The sequence below is a fragment of the Oncorhynchus kisutch genome, linkage group LG5 (genome assembly GCF_002021735.2).
Source record: "Oncorhynchus kisutch isolate 150728-3 linkage group LG5, Okis_V2, whole genome shotgun sequence".
In the NCBI taxonomy this organism is placed as follows: Eukaryota; Metazoa; Chordata; class Actinopteri; order Salmoniformes; family Salmonidae; genus Oncorhynchus; species Oncorhynchus kisutch.
Genome location: NC_034178.2, coordinates 9470093 through 9493211, shown reverse-complemented (window position 1 = coordinate 9493211; position 23119 = coordinate 9470093). Strand labels below are relative to the sequence as shown.

At 43.2% G+C, this 23119-nt stretch overlaps 1 protein-coding gene across 1 annotated transcript; it reads left to right on the top strand.

Annotated features, from left to right (window-relative positions):
• Positions 1-211: 211 nt before the first annotated feature.
• On the top strand, positions 212-21337 carry cfap221 (cilia and flagella associated protein 221). Its single transcript, XM_020482559.2, has 25 exons — positions 212-508; positions 916-1070; positions 1434-1534; positions 1681-1767; positions 1878-1973; positions 2354-2454; positions 3378-3481; positions 4256-4415; positions 8142-8274; positions 8538-8670; positions 8946-9057; positions 13285-13372; positions 14151-14240; positions 14390-14485; positions 15081-15168; positions 15361-15458; positions 15610-15690; positions 15870-15977; positions 16810-16971; positions 17472-17630; positions 17757-17857; positions 19864-19959; positions 20049-20168; positions 20676-20735; positions 20963-21337. Exons 2-25 carry the CDS (start codon positions 938-940, stop codon positions 21096-21098), a joined length of 2643 nt encoding a protein of 880 aa, XP_020338148.1. The 5' UTR covers positions 212-508; positions 916-937; the 3' UTR covers positions 21099-21337.
• The last annotated feature ends 1782 nt before the right edge of the window (positions 21338-23119 follow it).

Here is a 23119-nt window from a genome sequence, read left to right as displayed (position 1 = left end):
TTCTTACAACTGACCTTTTTATAATAGACTAATAACAAAGACAATATTATATGAAGACAAGCAGAAACTGCTTCTCCAATAGAAATCCCCGATAACGCTTGTAGGCGAAGTCATGGCGATGTTGGCTCGCTAAACTCATGCGCAGAAATACCATTGGGTCTAATGGTCGTCTCACGCTGAACTGCGCATGTGCACGCCGTCATATCAAAGGCGCTTGTTTTCACTTTCACGAGATTGTAGTAATACAATGTTCAACTACTTAATACATTGGCTTACACTAGGTTGTGCCTTTAGATAAATTAATTACTAAAGAATAATTGTTCACTTCTGTCATCGACTTCTCAAACCCCGGTCTTGTCTGCTTGGTCTGTTTTGCAAGCGTTCCCAGAAGTCTGGGGATGTTGCGCCTCTGGGTTTAGAAACTCTTTGCGAGTCCTAACCGCGTCCCACCGAGGTATTACTATGGCGACAAGAGTGTTTGGTGGATGTTCTGTAGGTGAAACAACAGGTACGTGCCGTTTTCAACCTTGAAAAGCACCGACATCGTGCAACGAATAAAAACGTGTGTTGTTTATGAGCTACCAAATCGAACCTATATTTTTTTGTTTACAACACTAATATCTCCTGAAAGTCGCACGGTTGTCATGAAGTTTGATAAAAAGCTAGCTAGCTGTTCCTCTTTGCTAGCTGCTCCTCTCTGCTGTGCTAGCTTCCACTTTCTCTTGCTAACCCGTCCCTAGGTAGTTTGCTTATTTTCCAGTGTCAACTGTAGCTGCACATGCACAAAGTTGGCTTGCTAGCTTTGTGTCATTTGGTTCTTCTCATTATCCCATGGACAACATTGCATCTTTGAAATGCAAGCTTTTACATATCTGATGTGATATGAATTGTGATATTGTTTGCTATCTTCTTCAGCCCTGTTTTTAATGGAGAAGTGATGGAAGTGGCACACACTGCATCAGAGACATTCACAGACAGTCAAAGGAAGAAGACCCCTCTTCCACTGTGCCGACTGGTGGAGGACAGAAAAAGAAGTCCCTCTAATGTCCCTCATCACCTACTAGAGACCCGTAGGACCCTTACACTTTAACGATTTGATACATCTCAGTCATATATTTAACGGGCTATATTCAGTCAAGAAGAAAATGTTTAGGGTAGTAGAGCACTAGGGCTAGTCCTATAATATGCATGCTCATGATGCTATCTGAGGCGTTTTGGCTTCTTATATTTTACATTTGAGTCATTTAGCAGATGTTCTTTTCCAGAGCGACTTACAGTAGTGAGTGCATACATTTTCTTTGTACTGGTCCCCCATGGGAATCAGACCCACAACCCTGGCATTGCAAGCACCATGCTCTACCAATTTGAGCCACCTGGGACTAAGCAGATGGTGAATACACATATCTCTTTTATGTTATACTTATACCTTCCAGAAACCTATACCAAACTCAAGAGCAACAGTGCAATTGAAGCAGAACCCTCAGCACTTCACTTCAGTGGGTTTAAACTGGGGAAGGACTATCACAGGAGCCTGGTGAGTGAAGCAATGAGCTCCAGCAATGTGTTGACTTTTCCTAGAGAACAAAAGACAAAGCACTGACTTTTAGATCCATTGTGCAGTTATATGTACTTCATTTACCCAGGCGTCATGTAATTAGTCTTTGTTTTAATCTTCCTCAGAAATTGATCAACATATCATCTGAAGTGATCAACATTCACATTATCCCCACCCAAACAAAGCATTTCAAAACAAAATATTTAAAAAAGGTATTTGTTTCTTACTATTTGATGTCAAGTTATGCATTCCGTCTATAAGCTTTGATTCGTATGCGTGTCAGTGTTGATGCCTAATTCCTCCATTTTGATCATCTGTGCAGCATCGTCTTGTCCCTGGACTGTCCTACACAGTGAAGGTACACTTCTGTCCTGACGAATGGCGCTACTTCTACGACTGTATTCGGATTCATTGCAAGGTTGGAATCCAGTGCTTGTTAGTGTTTGGAATCCAGTGCTTGTTAGTGCATGTTAGTTTCTAATCAAGTTTGCTTGCTGTCATGTCTGACAGTGATCTCTTCAACTTCTACTTCTAATCTATTCAACTGTCACTCAAAATAGGGATTTGCTGTGTTTATGCATCACATGTTGTTTGTTGTCAACATTTCTCTCCATAGTTGCTGCAAGGTAAGCCTGGTCCCAGATCTGTTTGTGCTGTCATGCAAACTTCTAAGGTCATTGTCACTCCGTGGCAAACTGATCTGGGACCAGGGTACTGCTAGAAGGTTCCCTCCTGCTTAGAACTCCAGGAAATGAATGTATCAGGGAGCATTGCTATTCTCTCTCAATCTCTCTCCAGGGGGAAGAGAATTTACAGGTTCCAGTCCATGCCTATCCCATCATCGATGACTTGCACATCCCAACACACATCACCATACCAGCTGTCCCGCTGGGCCAAAGGTGAGGTGAGGTGGACATTCGTGTCCCTCTGTGCATCCTTGCCTTTTGAATAGTCTTTCAACCCATCAATGAAACTTTCTACGTGAGTTGCATGGCCACTCATATCCCTTACATTAAAAATACATCACCTGTGTTTTTAGAACACTTCACATATGACACATTTCCACATGTGCAGTTTCATGTTATCACATGTTGCTTTAAATGTTGTTACATGTTATCACATTAATTTCGCATGAGATCACATGATAACATGTGTTTTTGGAACACTTCACGTGAAATTAATTATTTTCTGTAAGGGATAGGCAACAACTACAGCCTAGTCTGCTAAGTGTTTGCTAAGTGCACGAGTTTCTGAATTAGCCTGCCAGATAAACATGATGAGTGGCAACAAAGGCCTGTTTGTGGAATCAACTTATTGTGTTATTATGGTCATGTAATGCATCACAAAAGTTTGTTTTTAATAATCTCTGTTGACACTAATGATGCGGTGAGCAGTCAATATATTAGAGTCCATTTGCACAGGTAGATAGCTAATCGTAGTTCTCTAAGCCGCATGCTGGGATATTTGCTAGGGTCAGCAGTATTTGTCTTGCATATTCAACAATCTTCAATTAAAACAATACGCTTGGAAAGAGAATACTTCACAAATATCAAAATATAAATATTTGTAGGGCCATAGAGATATAATAATTGTTTACATTTTATCGATTGTGACGCAATGTACTTTCCATTATTATTTTTAAGAGGGCATTTTTATCTCTTGTTGAAAATGATTGTCTTTTGAACTGAGTGGCAGGCTGAATTTGATTTAGCCTTACATTGTAGGCCTCAATGAACATGTAGGCTGTTGTCCCTTTCTTTCTGGGACTGTGCGATATCTGTGCTTGTTATCTTTGACCTTTGACCCATCTTTGACCTTCCAGTGTCAGCCATGTGATCCCTCTGAGCTGCAGCTGTCCCATTGACTTTGAGTTCCAGGTGCACATCATCCAGCCACACAAGGCCTTCTCTGTCCAGCCCCTGTCAGGTAACTCCAATCCACAGACTTGGTAGCACTTAGGCCACTGAATGAAGTCATAATTACACCATTATGTTAGAGTTCTGATGACAGATGATAGAACAAGATAGAAACAACATCTCAGTCAGACAGACAGTGAGGATAACCCCTGTATTATTCTATCTACAGTTGGAATATATTCTGGGATTAATGTATTAAGCCCATGAGTCTCCTTGCCAGATATGTATCAATTTATTTGTTAGTATTTGACGGTAGGATAATTTCTGGTTTAATAATAAGGTTCCGGCTACGTTTTTGTGTTAGTTCCTTGAGGTGATTAGTTTAAAATTTGAACCACATAAAAAGACACCCAGACTCTGCTCTATGAACTCACGTAATATGATTAGCTCATTACCCAGTCGACCTGTGATTCCTTAACACCACCATCATGTCTTGTGTTTTGAATTACTGTGGAAAGATGCTGATAGTCTGCAACAGAGCCACCTTGACACAAAGCAGTCAGGGGGGGGGGGGGGACTGTGCTGTTTTGTCTCTGGCATTGATGGTGATGCTATCCAGACAATGAGTGATGCTGGATCTCCGGGGTTATGCAAATAGCCTAGTACTCAGACTGGGTAGAGAGATCTGAAGAAGTGTCTCTCTATGTTTCCCATGGTTTGAGGGTATCGAAGTGTTGAGTTTAGGTAGGCCTACATATTGTTTTCCTTTCAAAAATGCATTATTGGTCACATGTACAATTCTGAGTTTGTCAAGATCTAGTCCTTTGTTTGTGTTTGATTCTAGGAGTGATTCCAGCCAATGGGAAGGTGGAGGTGACCGTCACATTCAGGCCGTTCCAGTATGACACGTCCCAGGTCACTCTACAGGTGGTCATCTCCCAGTTCAACTCCAAACCCTACGTCTGCACCCTCAGCGGGTCCTCCTCGCCCCGCCTGGCACTCAGGTATCCCAGAACTATTCTTAAATGTTAAAGGTTAATTCATCAAACACTATATTGAATTATGCCATTTTTTACCAGGTCACAGTTACAATTATATACATATTTGATATATGGTCGGCAAAGTTCCTGTTTTCTTGGTTTGTATCACGTTATTGCTTATTATTTTCTGTCGTTGTGAGTTCCATCAATTGATGCACTGAGCCAAACATATTTCTTGACTGATAATGAATGGAAAACATGTGATTGTTAAGTGGTTACAATATCCTTTTGTAAACAATGCTTACATACGTTTCATAGAGCGAGTGCTATTGTGAGAGAGACCAAGTGCTGCACGTGTACTGTATTGAAGCTCTCTGTCTGCAAACTTTGAAAATAGAAATTGTACAAAGATTTAGAGAGATAAAACTTAACCCTTGCAGAGAAGAACCATACAAGTGCATACTGTTCCATTTTCAAACATTCAAATGTTTCTCTATTTCTAAGTGTGTATATACCACATTAGGAATTTTACAGTTGATAGATACTTGAATCATTTCTCCCCCCAAAAAATGTATAATGATGTATCATGTTCATCTACATTTATTGAAAATGCACGTACAGGTATATGGTTCTTCTGCACGATTCTAATTATGATGATATCCTTTTTTTCCATTGATTTCTGTTCATGACTAAATTCTTTGTTTAGTCCTGGGCTACAGACGCAAAACCACGCACAGTCACTTATACTGATAAACAGGTTGTTCTTGTTCTCGTGTCTGTATATAAAATATCATTTTTGTTTCAGTTCCCATGAGAAAATGGGTGCACTCCATCACTGACAGTGAACGAGTTTTACTCCCCTGTGTTATGACTAAGGGAAGTTAATGATTTATCAAGCAAGGGAACTGCAGTCATATCAAAAATGCATCGGTATCCAATCCATTCAATGTGTGTGCTTTAGATCAAATATTCCCATGTTTACTTCTCCCTGGACCCGCAAGAAAAGTTATGAAGATAAGATTTGAATGAGTTAATGGAAGAATCGGCAGATTGTAGATTTAGAAGGAACACCTTCCTAATATTGAGTTGCACCCCCTTTTTTATCCTCAGAAAGTTCGTCGTGGCATGGACTACAAGGTGTCGAAAGCGTTCCACAGGGATGCTGGCCCATGTTGACTCCAATGCTTCCCACAGTTGTGTCAATTTGATTTGAAGTTGGCAGGATGTCCTTTGGGTGGTGGACCATTCTTGATACACACGGGAAACTGTTGCGCTTGGAAAACCCAGCATTGTTGTAGATCTTGACACCCTCAAACCGGTGCGCGTGACACCTACTACCATAACCGTTCAAAGGCACTTACATCTTTTGTCTTGCCTATTCATTCTCCGAATGGCACACATGTACAATTCATGTCTATATTCTCTCAAGGCTTCAATATCCTTCCTTAACCTGTCCCCTCCCCTTCATCTACACTGATACCATGGGGAGATTATTGTTTATTTTGTTCAGCAAATATTGATAGGATTTATCTACTCTTATAATGCCAACAGCCCCATGTACAGTATCAAAGTCCAATTATTAGCTAAGTACACAATTAAGTTATTAATGGCAGATAAAGCCTGGTAAGTTATTAGTCAACTATGGCTATGTTGAGCTCTGGAGGTTTTCCAGCAGGCAGTCCCCAAGGTACAGTACTTAGCCCTCTCTCTTTTACTTAGTTAGCATTAGGTTTGGACCCTAGGCCTAGAGTGATGGAAACAAACTATTATTGACATTTTACTGCAGTGGGCTAAATCACGCAGAGTGTTTCTTGGTAGTCTTAAACAAATCTACTGTGAATCAGAAGTTTACACCTCACACAAGTGGTTATGGGATTAATAAAAGAAGACACCTGTACCATGTCAGGTTATAAAGTTGAAGTGTATTACATTTTGACTTTGCATCCCAATATTACAGTTTATGAACATCACAGAAGACTGAAATATAACAAAACCATTTGCCATAGAAACACCGATTTTCAACAGGTGTTTTTAAATAATGTTTAATAATTATTAAATTATTAAAACATACACTGCTCCAAAAAATAAAGGGAACACTTAAACAACACAATGTAACTCCAAGTCAATCACACTTCTGTGAGATCAAACTGTCCACTTAGGAAGGAACACTGATTGACAATAAATTTCACATGCTGTTGTGCAAATGGAATAGACAACAAGTGGAAATTATAGGCAATTAGCAAGACACCCCCAATAAAGGAGTGGTTCTGCAGGTGGGGACCACAGACCACGTCTCAGTTCCTATGCTTCCTGGCTGATGTTTTGGTCACTTTTGAATGCTGGCAGTGCTTTCACTCTAGTGGTAGCATGAGACGGAGTCTACAACCCACACAAGTGGCTCAGGTAGTGCAGCTCATCCAGGATGGCACATCAATGCGAGCTGTGGCAAGAATGTTTGCTGTGTCTGTCAGCATAGTGTCCAGAGCATGGAGGCCCTACCAGCTGACAGGCCAGTACATCAGGAGACGTGGAGGAGGCCGTAGGAGGGCAACAACCCAGCCGCAGGACCGCTACCTCCGCCTTTGTGCAAGGAGGAGGAGGAGGAGCACTGCCAGAGCCCTGCAAAATGACCTCCAGCAGGCCACAAATGTGCATGTGTCTGCTCAAACGATCAGAAACAGACTCCATGAGGGTGGTATGAGGGCCCGGCGTCCACAGGTGGGGGTTGTGCTTACAGCCCAACACCGTGCAGGACGTTTGGCATTTGCCAGAGAACACCAAGATTGGTAAATTTGCCACTGGTGCCCTGTGCTCTTCACAGATGAAAGCAGGTTTACACTGAGCACGTGACAGACATGACAGAGTCTGGAGACGCCGTGGAGAACGTTCTGCTGCCTGCAACATCCTCCAGCATGACCGATTTGGCGGTGGGTCAGTCATGGTGTGGGGTGGCATTTCTTTGGTGGGCCGCACAGCCCTCCATGTGTTCGCCAGAGGTAGCCTGACTGCCATTAGGTACCGAGATGAGATCCTCAGACCCCTTGTGAGACCATATGCTGGTGCGGTTGGCCCTGGGTTCCTCCTAATGCAAGACAATGCTAGACCTCATGTGGCTGGAGTGTGTCAGCAGTTCCTGCAAGAGGAAGGCATTGATGCTATGGACTGGTCTGCCCGTTCCCCAGACCTGAATCCAATTGAGCACATCTGGGACATCATGTCTCGCTCCATCCACCAATGCCACGTTGCACCACAGACTGTCCAGGAGTTGGCGGATGCTTTAGTCCAGGTCTGGGAGGAGATCCCTCAGGAGACCATCCGCCACCTCATCAGGAGCATGCCCAGGCATTGTAGGGAGGTCATACAGGCACGTGGAGGTCACACACACTACTGAGCCTCATTTTGACTTGTTTTAAGGACATTATATCAAAGTTGGATCAGCCTGTAGTGTGGTTTTCCACTTTAATTTTGAGTGTGAATCAAATCCAGACCTCCATGGGTTGATAAATTTGATTTCCATTGATAATTTTTGTGTGATTTTGTTGTCAGCACATTCAACTATGTAATGAAAAAAGTATTCAATAAGAATATTTCATTCATTCAGATCTAGGATGTGTTATTTTAGTGTTCCCTTTATTTTTTTGAGCAGTGTATATTAGTAACATTCCACAGAAGAGACCACTAGAGGGCAATTTGGTCATTATACTGCAGGAAACGTGCTACATGCATTTATTGGTGTTGTTTCTGACCCAGTCAACAGGAGAAAGACATGGGACACGCAAGAGAAGTTTTGTTTGTTGACAGTCGAGGGCCTCCACCTGTCTCCTTGATACAGCCTCTGACCAAAACCAAGCAGAGGTCAATGCGGACACCTGAAAAGTCAAAGGTACCGCAAAGCATTTAACTCCAGCTGTACCAAGGGTGCGTTTCCAGAAAGCCTTCTAGCTGACATCACACCTTGTTTATCTTGACAACCCAGCTGCACAGAGATGAAAAGTCATGCTAGAAATAAAGGACAATGGTAGCGACGGGGCTTTCCAGAAACTCACTCCTGTTCAGTTAGCAGACTATGCTACGATGTCGATAATGAGGTAATAATATGAAAATGAACATATCTTGTGTGTGATTGGTTTTGTATGATTTCAATAGACCGTAAGGGAGAGAAGAGAGAGTGATGTGAAGCTGAGCCTGAAGACTGCAGTTGATGTGTCCGCCCCTGCTGGAGTGGTCAAGATACTGATACAACAGACTGATAAACTGAGCTCTAAAGACCTGAGGGAAGGTACCAGGACAACTTTCACACCAGTAATCAACTTTCACACCAGTAATCAACGTACATTAGATTTTCTCTAAGAGATAAGAGAGTGTCGTTCAAAAATCACTTCATGTATAGAGGGGAGAAACCCGGTTTGTTGGATGACTTGTTTGCTAGTGTGACTGAAAGCTCTCAGATGATTCAAAGTCTGGAATGCTTAATTCATTGCCATTTGGGTCTGCTGCAGACTGTATTTGCTGTTACTATGTTACAGATATATATATATATTTTTTACAATTCAGCCATGATGTCCCAACCTAAGCTGGGCCTCCAGACAAGACAGATGAAGGAGGCGTTCTTTGAGACCAGGGTTCAACAGGACATCCAGGAGGAGAGAGCCAATCATCTCAGATGGTGAGGAACCATAATTTACTCACGTTAATAATCATAAACAGTGCATTCGGAAAGTATTCAGACCCCTTGACTTTTTCCACATTTTGTTACATTACAGCCTTATTCTAAAATTGATTAAATTGTTTTTTTATTCATCAATCTACACACAATATCCCATAATGACAAAGCAAAAACAGGTTTGAATTTGTTTTTGCAAATGTATAAAAAATATCACATTTACATAAGTATTCAGACCCTTTACTCAGTACTTTGTTGGAGAACCTTTGGCAGCGATTACAGTCTCAATTTTTCTCGGGTATGATGCTACAAGCTTGGCACACCTGTATTTGGAGAGTTTCTGTCACGCATGCTCCCCCTGTCTGGTGTTTGAGGGCGTCATGCGGCCCATCATTACACACACCTGTCACCATGATTACGCGCATCAGCGCAATATGGGACTCACCTGGACTCCTTCACTTTGTTGATTGCCCCCTCTATATCTGTCTGTTCCTCAGTTTGTTCCCTTGTCAGCATTAATGTCATTATGATTTTCATGTCCAGACACTGTCTTGTCTTGTTTCATGTCTGTTTATTAATTAAATGTTCACTCCCTGTACTTGCTTTTCATCTCCAAGCGTCTGACCTCACAAGATGCTGACACCAAAATTTGAAGCATCAGGGAGTTTTTGTTTTTGTTGGTGACGTCGAGTCCGTGTGCCGCTGCCGGAGGAGCCTGGGGTGTCTCAGTTGGCTTGTTGGGTTTCCACGCCTTAGCTGGCTCGAGAGGTTCCCTTGCCTTGGTTGGCTCAGCAGGCTCCCATCCCACATCATGTCTCAGCCGGCTCGTTGGGCTCCCACGCCTCAGCCGGCTCATCAGGCTTCTATCCCACATCATGTCTCACCCGGCTCGTTGGGCTCCCACACCTCAGCCGACTCTTCAGACTTCCACTCTTCAGCTGGCTCGTCAGGTTCGCCCAGGTGGGACGTCGGGTGGCGCCACTAGGGGGGGGTGGGGGGGGGTACTGTCAAACCTTCTCTCGCTCCCCCTCTCTGGCGCTCGAGGACGCAAGGCGGCCCATCATTACGCACACCTGTCACTATCGTTGCATGTATCAGCGCAATATTGGACTCACCTGGACTCCATCACTTAGTTTATTGCCCTCTCTCTATTTGTCTGTTCCTCAGTTTGTTCCCCCGTGTCAGCATTAATGTTATGTTTTTGATGTCCAGACGCTGTCCTGCCTTGTTTCATGTCTGTTTATTAATTAGATGTTCACTCCCTGTACTTGCTTCCCGTCTCCAAGCGTCTGTCCTCACAGTTTCTCCCATTCTTCTCTGCAGATCCTCTCAAGCTCTGTCAGGTTGAATGGGGAGCGTTGCAGCACAGGTCTCTCCAGAGATATTAGATCAGGTTCAAATCCGGGCTCTGGCTGGGCCACTCAAGGACATTCAGAGAAGTGTCCTGAAGCCACTCCTGCACTGTCTTGGCTGTGTGCTTAGGGTCGTTGCCCTGTTGGAAGATGAACCTTCGCCAATGTCTGAGGTCCTGAGCGCTCTGGAGCAGGTTTTCATCAAGGATCTCTCTGTACTTTGCTCCGTTCATATTTCACTCGATCCTGACTAGTCTCCCAGTCCCTGCTGCTGAAAAACATCCCCACAGCTTGATGCTGCTACCACTATGCCTCACCGTAGGGATAGTGCCAGATTTCTTCCAGACGTGACACTTGGTATTCAGGCCGAAGAGTTCAATCTTAGTTTAATCAGACCAGAGAATCTTGTTTCTTGTGGTCTAAGTCCTTTAGGTTCCTTTTGACAAACTCCAAGTGGGCTGTCATATGCCTTTTACTGAGGAGTGGCTTCAGTCTGGCCACTCTACCATGAAGGCCTGATTGGTGGAGTGCTGCAGAGATGGTTGTCCTTCTGGAAGGTTCTCCCATCTCCACAGAGGAATTCTTGAGCTCTTTCAGAGTGACAATCAGGTTCTTGGTCACCTACCTGGCCAAGGCCCTTCTTCCACGATTGCTCAGTTTGGCCGGGAAGCCAGCTCTAGGAAGCGTCTTGGTGGTTCCAAACTTCTTCAATTTAAGAATGATAGAGGCCACTGTGTTTTCTTGGGGACCTTCAATGCTGCAGACATTTTTTGGTACCCTTCCACAGATCTGTGTCTTGACATAATCCTGTCTCTGAGCTTTATGGACATTTCCTTTGACCTCATAGCTTGGTTTTTGCACTGTCAACTGTGGGACCTTATATAGACAGGTGTGTGCCTTTCGAAATCATGTCCAATCAATTGAATTTGCCACAGGGGGACTCCAATCAAGTTGTAGAAACATCTCAAGGATGATCAATGGAAACAGGATGCACCTGAGCTCAATTTCGAGTCTCATAGCAAAGGGTCTGAATACTTATGTAAATAAGGTATAAAAAAAAAAAAATGTTTTAATAAATTTGCCACATTTTCTTAAAACCTTTTTTCGATTTGTCATTATCAGGTATTGTGTGTAGATTGATGAGGGAAAAATGTATTAATCAATTTTAGAATAAGGCTGAAACGTAACAAAATGTGCAAAAGTCAAGGGTTCTGAATAATTTCCGAATGCACTGTACAGTCATGGCCAAAGGTTTTGAGAATGACACAAATATTAATTTTCACAAAGTCTGCTTTCTCAGTTTGTATGATGGCAATTTGCATATACTCCAGAATGTTATGAAGAGTGGTCAGATGAATTGCAATTATTTGCAAAGTCCCTCTTTGTCATGCAAATGAACTGAATCCCCCAAAAACATTTCCACTGCATTTCATCCCTGCCACAAAAGGACCAGCTGACATCATGTCAGTGATTCTCTCGTTAACATAGGTGTGAGTGTTGACGAGGACAAGGCTGGAGATCACTCTGTCATGCTGATTGAGCTCGAATAACAGACTGGAAGCTTCAAAAGGAGGGTGGTGCTTGGAATCATTGTTCTTCATCTGTCATTCATGGTTACCTGCAAGGAAACACGTGCCGTCATCATCGCTTTGCGCAAAAAGGGCTTCACAGGCAAGGATATTGCTGCCAGTAAGATTGCACCTAAATCAACCATTTATCGGATCATCAAGAACTCAAGAGAGGGGTTCAATTGTTGTGAAGAAGGCTTCAGGGAGCCCAAGTAATTCCAGCAAGCGCCAGGACCGTCTCCTAAAGTTGATTCATCTGCGGGATCGGGGCACCACCAGTACAGAGCTTGCTCAGGAAGGGCAGCAGGCAGATGTGAGTGCATCTGCACGCACAGTGAGGCGAAAACTTTTGGAGGATGGCCTGGTGTCAAGAAGGGCAGCAAAGAAGCCACTTCTCTCCAGGAAAATTATCAGGGACAGACTGATATTCTGCAAAAGGTATAGGGATTGGACTACTGAGAACTAGGGTAAAGTCATTTTCTCTGATGAATCCCCTTTCCGATTTGTTTGGGGCATCCAGAAAAAAGCTTGTCCGGAGAAGACAAGGTGAGTGCTACCATCAGTCCTGTGTCATGCCAAGAGTAAAGCATCCTGAGACCATTCATGCGTGGGGTTGCTTCTCAGCCAAGGGAGTGGGCTCACTCACAATTTTGCCTAAGAACACAGCCATGAATAAAGAATGGTACCAACACATCCTCAAAGAGCAACTTCTCCCAACCATCCAGGAACAGTTTGGTGACGAACAATGCCTTCTCCAGCATGATGGAGCACCTTGCCATAAGTCAAAAGTGATAACTAAGTGGCTCGAGGAACAAAACATATTTTGGGTCCATGGCCAGGAAACTCCCCATCCCATTGAGAACTTGTGGTCAATCCTCAAGAGGCGGGTGGACAAACAAAACCCCACAAATTCTGACAAACTCCAAGCATTGATTATGCAAGAATGGGCTGCCATCAGTCAGGATGTGGCCCAGAAGTTAATTGACAGCATGCCAGGGCGGATTGCAGAGGTCTTGAAAAAGAAGAAAAAGAAGGATCAACACTGCAAATATTGACTCTGCATCAACTTCATGTAATTGTCAATAAAAGCCTTTGACACTTATGAAATGCTTGTAATTATACTTCAGTATTCCATAGTAACGTCTGACAAAAATATCTACAGACACTGAGGCAGCAGACTCTGTGAAAATTAATATTTGTGTCATTCTCAAAACTTTTGGCCATGACTGTAGATTACCGTATCTATGATTATGTACTAAATGTCATAGGTCACTCAAACTGTACTGTAGATAAATGTATTTTTGATTAAGGCAAGTTCATCTTGGGAAGGACCCTGTCTCGACACAGACCAAAATGCAGGTTTTGGAGGAGAGAGATGTTGCAGATTTTGAATATATGGTAAGATTTGTAACTTATCATGATAGTCATAATAATCATAAAACACTGTTGCTGTATGTTGTATATCCGACATGTTTAATGTTTTCCTCTGCTCTGGCTTTGTTTTCTCATCACTTGGGCAACCAGTTTTTCTCCGGTTTGCATACCATATTGTTATTATGTTTTATATACACATTAGCAAAAGTATGTGGACACCAACTATATTTAGAGTTTTATTGAGAACAGCCAGTAAATGTATAAGTAGTAACTTTTCCTTAGATATACAACATGAGGCTGTAATGTCAGAGGGAGCTGCTGCTATTGCTGTTTCTTCTAAAGGGGAACAGATGACAGATCTCTCCCAGGACACTTAACAGCACTTCCTCTCCCCTCTCTCTGTTTATTGGCTGTATTTACTGTGTTCTTTACAGGCCACCGTTGTTTTTAGAGAGGCCAACCACTCCACTTGGGGATTGGATAAACTCCTTTCAAGTGTTTTCTTTGGAATCTGGAGCTCAGGCCAGAAACCGAAATAGCCTTTAACACCTCTTCCCTATGCCTTATGCTGATCTGTGTTTCATACATTTGTGTAACAGAGGTAGTTTAGTTACCTTTCTAGTGTGATGATCAGTAACCTTAGCTGAGACTTGAAGAGTTGCATTGGCTCCCAGAGCAAATGTCTAGGCGTTTGGCTTAGTGGGCTAATGCATTCTCCCGGGATTGATCCCTGTTAGTCACACTTGCTCGTATTCTAAACATGACGAACCCCGTCTTAATTGAACGTCCGTCTTAATTCCAGGTTAGAAAAGGAGAGGTGAGGGAGGAGAGGGACTTTGCTAGAGGCCAACCTAAGCTCTCTACCAGACGGGTCCTGCGTAACACAGGCCAGGTAAGCATGTCGAAGTCAAAACGGACCTGTTTGCCTTTAAAATGGCATCAAATGGAATGGATATAGCTCCCCCCCCCCCGAGTATGAGAGCTGCTTGTTTCCATTTTCTTTTTCACAATCAAAACGTCTGTTCTGTTTGTACCTTCCAGGCACCGGTGGGCACGCCTTCCTTTCGCATGTACTCCAGCAGTCATCTGGAGATCAGGCAGAGAGCTCTGAGGCTCTTCCAGCAGACAGCCCGCAAGGTACAGTACTTAGCCCTCTCTCTTTCACTCTATTGGCCCTGTAGGCATAGAGTGCCTCATTCCAGCCCACTCAACACAATGGTTTTTCACTCACAAGCCAAAACCACAAGCCAAAACCCTGTGTGATGATGTGTATACTCTCTATGATAACGATCTTAAGCCATACCATAAGATGGTGTAGTAGTTTTGTAGTGGGGCACAGTCCAGTCTAATGAAAGTAGTAAGAAGCTAAGAATAGACATTCCCTGTAGTATATCTGGGATGGGAGTTCCTAAGGTCAGTTATATTTAATGATGTGGCCTACATTTGAATAAATTCAACCAAATGCCAAACTGTAAAACCAGTATGTTATACAATACCTCATAGGCAGTTGGAAAGCTGACAATGTCCAAGTCCTGGTTCTCTTTAATATCATATTTCTCCCGAAGCATACTTGAAAATATATATATATTTTTTTAGTATTTATATCATTCTCTATTTGAGCAAGAAAGATGTGCTGCAACAGATGTCATACAGCACGAAGAGGGTTTACTTATAAACATGCATAACCTTTCAAAACAACACAACTTCTAAGTGAGTGCACCATGTGTTTCAGGTGGTGATTCAATGTCGTGTGAACAACAGACTGGTCTCGTTGAGGAGGCTGACTCGAAGCTTGAAGCGCCTGTCCACAGGAGTAAGAGGTATTGCACTGTTGAGACACCAAAGGGCAAACGTGTTCTCTATTTGACACAGGCATATGATCAAAATACATATCTGAACGATGCAGCACACACATTTGTTGTGCCAAAATAAAAATCTATCTTAAAGTTATTTTACCCCCAAGTCATTGTGATGTTGGAAGCGAGCAAGATGCATGCATTTTTCTGTTTCAGTTGAGGAGGAGACCTTTCATCTCCCGAAGATCTCACCAGACAGCGTGATTCCGTTCACATTCCCTATCTTCTCTCTTCCTAACCAGTCTGATGAACTGGTAAGTGCAGTTGATAAAAAGACATCTTGTTCTTGCGTGGACTACTTGCAAAGAAGGAACACTGATTTGATTTGCCCAGTAGTTTGTATTCATTGAAATGATTTAGTGAAAATGACCATAACGTCGTGTTGGCCTTGTACTTTATGCCCAGGCTCCCAATGCATTGGGTGCCGTCCCTGTTAGGCCTATTGAGGTCCTGGTCAAACAACACACTCCATTCTTCAATCTGAAGGTACGTTTACGTGATTGGTCTTTGCCTGAATAAAGAATCATTGATATTGCTTCTACATTGTAGCACTAACAACTAGCCATTTTTGCCTTTCTGTCACGGCTGATGATGACAGGGATTTGGCTTGGAAATTGTACAGTAACATGCTCACTTGTGTCCCATTACGTGTGTTGTTTTTCAAGGTTCCCCAGCACTACAAGTTAATGGGGTACCAGCCTGTTTCGGCCTTTGAGGCTGCCGCTAGCTACATTCCCCCAACCCAGCCCAGGACGCTATGCACTGGGGCACAGGTGAGCCACGAGACAACTCACCAGCAACACTGTGGGACACTTACATTGGTGGTGTGTAATACACAGATCCATTTATACAAAGCAAATAAATCAAAGTCAATCTTTTAAGCCTTTTATGAGATGATAAACAAGTGATATAACATAAACAATGTAATAGAACAGCAATAACCCTGAGAACGGAGAATGGTTCGATTGATTACTTAATGGTGTCATCTGTCAGAGACTAGGATCTGCTCTGCTCCTCTGACATCCAATAGCGTGTTTGTATTTGCTCAAACTGATACAGCAATAACCTCATTGTTTATGGAATCCAACCATAAAAAAAAAAAGATCCTATAGTTTCCCATGGTTGACAAGACCATGACAAGATGACCATTGACCACCCTTCTCCATAGCTCATGGTTCCCACTTAGCTCTCATCATACAAGCACTTACTCATTTATGGACAGCTCTCCATAGCAAACTCTTTACCACAACATGACTTATTATAGAAACATCCTACAACTGTCAGATCTGATCTTACTTTAGGACAACGTCAAGTAGGATTTTTGCAATTGCAGAACTAGAGCTTCTAACTGATTGGCCCCATCTCATTGATATGATTTTGATAGTATATCTCTGCTCTTGCCAGCATGGCTGTTATACAAGACTGATACATTTTTTTCTCTGCTGGATCATATTCATTAGGAAACACTGTAGGAAAACATTTTGTAACGGAAAACAAAAATGTATGTTTGGTATTGAACATGTTCAGGTCGTCTCTCCTGTTTCAGTCTTTCCTTTGGTTTCCTAATGCACTGGTTGCTTGTGTGGTTGTGTCCCTGTCTTTCAGGATGAATTGTTGCCCAGAGTGATCCGTTCTCCCTCGGGGTGTGCAGTGGCCAAGCCAGAGGGCGAGGAGGATGTGGGGCAAGAGGACGAGTGTCCCAGTCTGAGCTTCACGGCCCCCACCGCCCTGCTGAAGCCTCCCTACGCCCACCCCCTCAGAATCTTTGTAAGGCAATATCACAGAATATGATAGAACACATGTATTTATTTACAGTATATCAGTGGAGGCTGGTGGGAGGCGCTATAGGAGGACGGGCTCAGTGTAATGGCTGGAATGGAATATATGGAACGGTATGAAACACATCAAACATATGGAAACCACATGTTTGAGTCCGTTCCACTTTTTCTATTCCATTCCAGCCATTACAACAACCCAGTCCTCCTATAGCTCCTCCCACCAGCCTCCACTGCTGTATATATATAAATGTGTTCTATTTTACATATCTACAGTATGGACCACATCTATGTCATATCTCTAGTAATAATGATTGGTGTTACTATCATGCATAGTGTTGGAAATGTTTTGTTGGAATCACTGTCCTGATGATTCCCACAACAGCTGTTCCTCTTCTCAAGTGGAATCATTGACTGGGCCTGAGAATATCGATAATTGTGAATAATTGTACACTGTTCATGTTCCATGCTGGACTTTGTTCTGCTCTGTAGAACCCAGCCCCCGGTCTCCATGCCTTCAAAGCAGACCCCCTCTACCTAGAGTGTGATCTGGAGTTCCACCTGTGTCCACTGCCCCGATACACCATCCCAAAGCCCTCTGTGTTTGGAATGCACACCCCCAGCACTCAGAAGAAATTTTTGGACCGAACAGTAAGTCTCTTTCATGTCAACAGGAGTTATTCGTTTAATCTTACATTTTTGTGTACTAGCATTGCATAAAGCCAAAGCTGTTTTTACAACAATTACACTGTGTTCTTTATCCTGATCAAATTGCAGGATGTGATCCGAGGTGTGATGACCTGGAAGAAGTTCCCATCGGCCGCCCTGGCCGCTCTGTCCAACACTCCCACACTCACCAGTAGCTGGGCCCCGCGCGTGTAAGGCTCCAGTAACACAGCTTTATAGGGCTGTCTACCATTCACACAACACATACAGCTGCGTAGAGAGACCGCTAAAGTGACTTAACGAATCATGATGTACTAACTCATCTATACTATGTGTTCTTGAGCAAACAGTACAAAGTATAGGCTGTTGTTCTTCACACACACAACTGAACACTTTTCTTATTAGCTTATCTTGTTTGATCATCTTGTTTGACCAGCCAAGGTGTCATGGTTCTGGGATGCTATGGTTAGGTAGATAGCACAGGAGGTTGGTGGCAACTTAATTGGGGAGAATGGGCTTGTGGGAATTCCAGGAGTAGAATCAGTGGAATGGTATCAAAAACATCAACACATGGTTTCCAGGTGTTTGATGCCATTCCATTTGCTCTGTTCTGGACATTATTATGAGCCGTTCTCCCCTCAGCAGCCTCCTGGGGGAGATAGTTAGTTAGGGTGGTTTGCTATTATATTCAGATTGTCCATTGATTACAGATAACTTCAATGAAGGCACGGCACGCAACCAGTAAGTTCTTGTACCAACACAGCACTTAAAAAACCTCCTACCCTTCCTCAGAGCATTTGACTTGACGAACGTGGAAAACCCTTTTGCTCCTTGGGAAGTACACTGTAAGTTATAAACTCAGCAAAAAAAGAAACGTCCTCTCACTGTCAACTGCGTTTATTTTCAGCAAACTTAACATGTGTAAATATTTGTATGAAAATAACAAGATTCAACAACTGAGACATAAACTGAATGTTTAAAATCAAAAGTAACAGTCAGTATCTGGTGTGGCCACCAGCTGCATTAAGTACTGCAGTGCATTTCCTCATGGACTGCACCAGATTTGCCAGTTCTTGCTACCCCACTCTTCCACCAAGGCACCTGCAAGTTCCCGGACATTTCTGGGGTGGAATGGCCCTAGCCCTCACCCTCCGATCCAACAGGTCCCAGACATGTTCAATGTGATTGAGATCCGGGCACTTCGCTGGTCATGGCAGAACACTGACATTCCTGTCTTGCAGGAAATCACGCACAGAACGAGCAGTATGGCTGGTGACATTGTCATGCTGGAGGGTCATGTCAGGATGAGCCTTCAGGAAGGGTACCACATGAGGCACGCTCACACAGATGAGCAGGGACCCTGAGTCAATAGAAAGGCCTCTTTAGCATCCTAAGTTTTCATAACTGTGACCTTAATTGCCTACCGTCTGTAAGCTGTTAGTGTCTTAACGACCGTTCCACAGGTGCATGTTCATTAATTGTTTATGGGTCATTGAACAAGCACGGGAAACAGTGTTTAAACCCTTTACAATGAAGATCTGTAAAGTTATTTTCATTTTTACGAATTATCTTTGAAAGACATGGTCCTGATTTTTTTTTTTTTGCTGAGTTTAGGCCATCCACAAACTTCCTCCAGCTGGCTCAGTGTGTTTGTGTGTGTCCACTTCTTCCAAGGATGTTCTTGCTGGCTTCAACTCTGCCTCCAGATCATTTGAATGGCTAATCCTAAACTGTAGCACATTAACTACAGATCCAGACCAGTGCAAGTCTCACAGACAGACTGATGAATGGAAACACAGTGATTTACTTCATATTTACAGGGTGAGGGGAGACCGGTACTCTGTTCCCTTGTGTAAGATCTATGACCATGGTGCAGACTCCTTTCTGGAATCCATTCCAATGCCAGGGTTACTAAGAGCCAGCGCTATATCCTCTGCTTTGTTGAAGTCGTGTCCAAACAAGTCCAAGTGAAATGTTGCCTATACAGTTAAGGTAGGCCACTACACCAAACCATAGGGCTGCCTAGTCATCTGACGTGAAGATATTGGAAACATCAACAGAATGTTATTCTGTATGTTTATACACAGCTGTACAAGATGGGCTGAAATTGTGTTTCCTGTATAAAGTTGAGATAATTGACTGACTCAATGACTCAACTCTGTGTACCAGTCCTTTAATGGTCTACGAATCTCTATCACCTGACCGTGTGTTCCACCAGGTCTGACCCCTTCAACAGTGACATTCTGCCCACCCTGGCGCCCACAGCTCTGAATGGCCTTCCAGAAGATATGACAGAGGAGCTACTGGATGGACAGTAAGCACTAACACACGCTGACAGACAGACGGACTGAAAGTAACAGGAATCCATTTCAGAGGGTTTGTGTGACTGATGTGTTTTACCAGATCTGAAAGCACGGGAGTATCTCTCACGCCTGAGATGATCCGAGCTGAGTTTCCCCTGCCAGAGAATGTACCTTCCACTCCCAGACAGCTGAAAGACGACAGCTTTAAAGATGACAGCAGGTATACTGTTCACACACACACACACACACTGCAGGACTAGGAGCATCATGCATCTGTGTTTCCACTAAATTAACCTCTAATCCCTATGAGGAATACTGGCATTTAATTTAGCCTACAACTCAATCATTGTGTCTTCCCTTGAGTCCTTGCCAATTGTCATCAATCAATAACTTGAATTAGCATTTTTGTCACGCACTCCATTTTCTGTTTCTTCCTTCATGTTTGGTTTGTCATTATCTCTGTACATCTACTGACGGTGTGGCATGCTAATTGTTAGTAATTCGATTTGTCAAAAATCATATTATAATCAAATGATCTCTTCTAATTTGGCTAAAATAATGACGTTACATCAGCATGACGCAGAGATAGTCAAGAGACACAGAATTAGAACGCTGTTGCTGTACTACTGTCCCCTTGTGGCCAGGTTGAGATTGTAAAAGAGGATGTTAGATGAAGGTAAGATAAAGGTGGAGATAACAACAGCTCATTGTGCTTCTCCTCCACTAGTTCCCTGAGTCCCTGTAAAACTCCCCAGATGATGCCTCTCAGTACAGCAAACATCTCCAGGTGAAAACAACACAACACCTATCCCTTCCACTCAGCATCTGGTGTCAACATCATCTACTAACACAGACTCACGCACGCACGCACAAACACACACACATTTCTTCCTCTCTCTCTCTCTCTCTCTCTAATCTAAGACATCTCTTTTTTATATAATGGAAGATTTCAAAACCAAGAACAATAGGTATGATTATTCATATTTGTAAAACTTTTACTCATAACTTCTACAGGGAATCAAGAGAGCAGCAGCTGGAGATGTTTCTGAAGTCTCAGACCAATAGACTTGGTGCCAAGGTGATGGCGCGACTCAACCACCTGAATATTGTGGGCAAGGCTAATTCACCCTCTACACCAGAGAATAAATAGTGCTATATTTGTTATGAGGCACTTAAGGTTGATGCAGGAAATGTCAGATTACAGTACCAACATACATTGACTGATATATTTCATATAATACATTTCACTGTAAAATATATCATTACTGTAGCTGCTAAGTGCTATTGTATAGTTACCACACCACTGATGCTGTGCCCATTGTCTTGCATTGACACTGACCAATTCATCCAAGGACATTTTCATTTAAAACAGTCTTTATGTACTTTAAAGTTTGGCTTCTTGTTTTATTTAATTAATGACAGGCCTTTCTGGCAAATCAAATAATTGATAAAGGAATGATTCCAAATTAATACCTGTATGTCACGGATCCACAGTTAAAGCGATCTCTATTGCACTCCACACTGCTCTTTCTCACCTGGCCAAAAGGAACACCTATGTGAGAATGCTATTCATTGACTACAGCTCAGTGTTTAACACCATAGTGCACTCCCAGCTCATCATTAAACTAAGGATCCTGGGATTAAACACCTCCCTCTGCAATTGGACCCTGGACTTTCTGAAGGGCCGCCCCCAGGTGGTGAGGGTAGACAAAAACACAAACGCCATGCTGAACCTCATCACGTGCCCCTCAGGCGTGTCTGCTTAGTCTCCTCCTGCACTCCCTGTTCACCCATAACTACGTGGCCACGCACGACTCAAACATCTTCATTAAGTTAGCAGATGACACAAAGGATCATGGTAGGCCTGATCACTGACGATGATGAGACAGTCTACAGGGAGGAGGTCAGAGACCTGGCAGCGTGGTGCCAGGACCACAACCTCTCCTTCAACGTCAGCAAGACAAAGGAGCTGATAATGGACTACAGGAAATGGAGGGCTGAGCACGCCCCTATTCACATCGACGGGGCTGTAGTGGAGCGGGTCGAGCGATTCAAGTTCCTTGGTTGTTCACACATCACATAGTCCAAACACACCAACACAGTCGTGAAGAGGGCACGACAACTCCCCTTCCCCCTCAGGAGGCTGAAAAGATTTGGCAAAAAGTTCTACAGCTGCACCATTGAGAGTATCTTGACTGGCTGCATCACCGCTTATTATGGCAACTGCTTGGCATCTGACTTGTAAGGTGCTTACAGAGAGTACATCACTGGTGCCAAGCTTCCTGCCATCCAGGACCTCTATACCAGGCGGTGTCAGAGGAAGGCCCTAAAAATTGTCAAAGGCTCCAGCCACTCTAGTCATAGACTGTTCTCTCTGCTACCACACGGCAAGCGATACCAGAGCGCCAAGTCTAGGTCCAAGAGACTTCTAAACACATTCTACCCCCAAGCCATAAGACTCCTGAACATCTTGTCAAATGGCTACCCAGACTATTTGCATTGCCCCTCCCCTCTCCACACCACTGCCACTCTCTGTTGTCATCTATGCATAGTCACATTAATGAACTCTACCTACATGTACATACTACCTCAACTAACCGGTGCCCCCGCACATTGACTCTGTACCGGCACCCCCCTGTATATATTGTTATTTTTTACTGCTGCTCTTTAATTACTTGTTACATTTATCTCTTATTCTTATCCATATTTTTTGAAATTGCACTGTTGGTTAGGGGCTTGTAAGTAAGCATTTCACTGTAAGGTGAACCTGTTGTATTCGGCGCATGTAACTAATAACATTTGATTTGATTTGACACCAGATAAGACATGAGAATTTCACCAGATAGGACAGACTGGCCTTAGCCCCCCGGCACATAGACTATTGCAGCATAGAAACTCGAGGCTGACATCACCAAGAGGTAGAATATATACAGTAGAGAAAACAATAGTGGTCCTAAAACTGAACCTTGAGGACCACTGAAATTTACCCTTAATTTGTCAGAGGAAAAACCATCCATTGATAACTTTCCGACAGATAAGATCTAAACCAGGCAAGAACTTTTCTGTGTCGACCAAATTAGGGTTTCCAGTCTCTCCAAAAGCATATAGTGATCGTTGGTGTCAAAAGCGGCACTAAGGTCTGATGCCATTAAAAGGTACCAAGCTTTTAAA

What these genes read in the sequence shown, in the direction of transcription:
- cfap221 (XM_020482559.2), top strand. Translation starts at nt 938, where the DNA reads ATGGAAGTGGCACACACTGCATCAGAGACATTCACAGACAGTCAAAGG. An exon ending in CTAACCAGTCTGATGAACTG is followed by an intron (nt 15,459 to 15,609) that starts GTAAGTGCAGTT and finishes CTTTATGCCCAG; the next exon opens with GCTCCCAATGCATTGGGTGC. An exon ending in CTCCATTCTTCAATCTGAAG is followed by an intron (nt 15,691 to 15,869) that starts GTACGTTTACGT and finishes TTGTTTTTCAAG; the next exon opens with GTTCCCCAGCACTACAAGTT.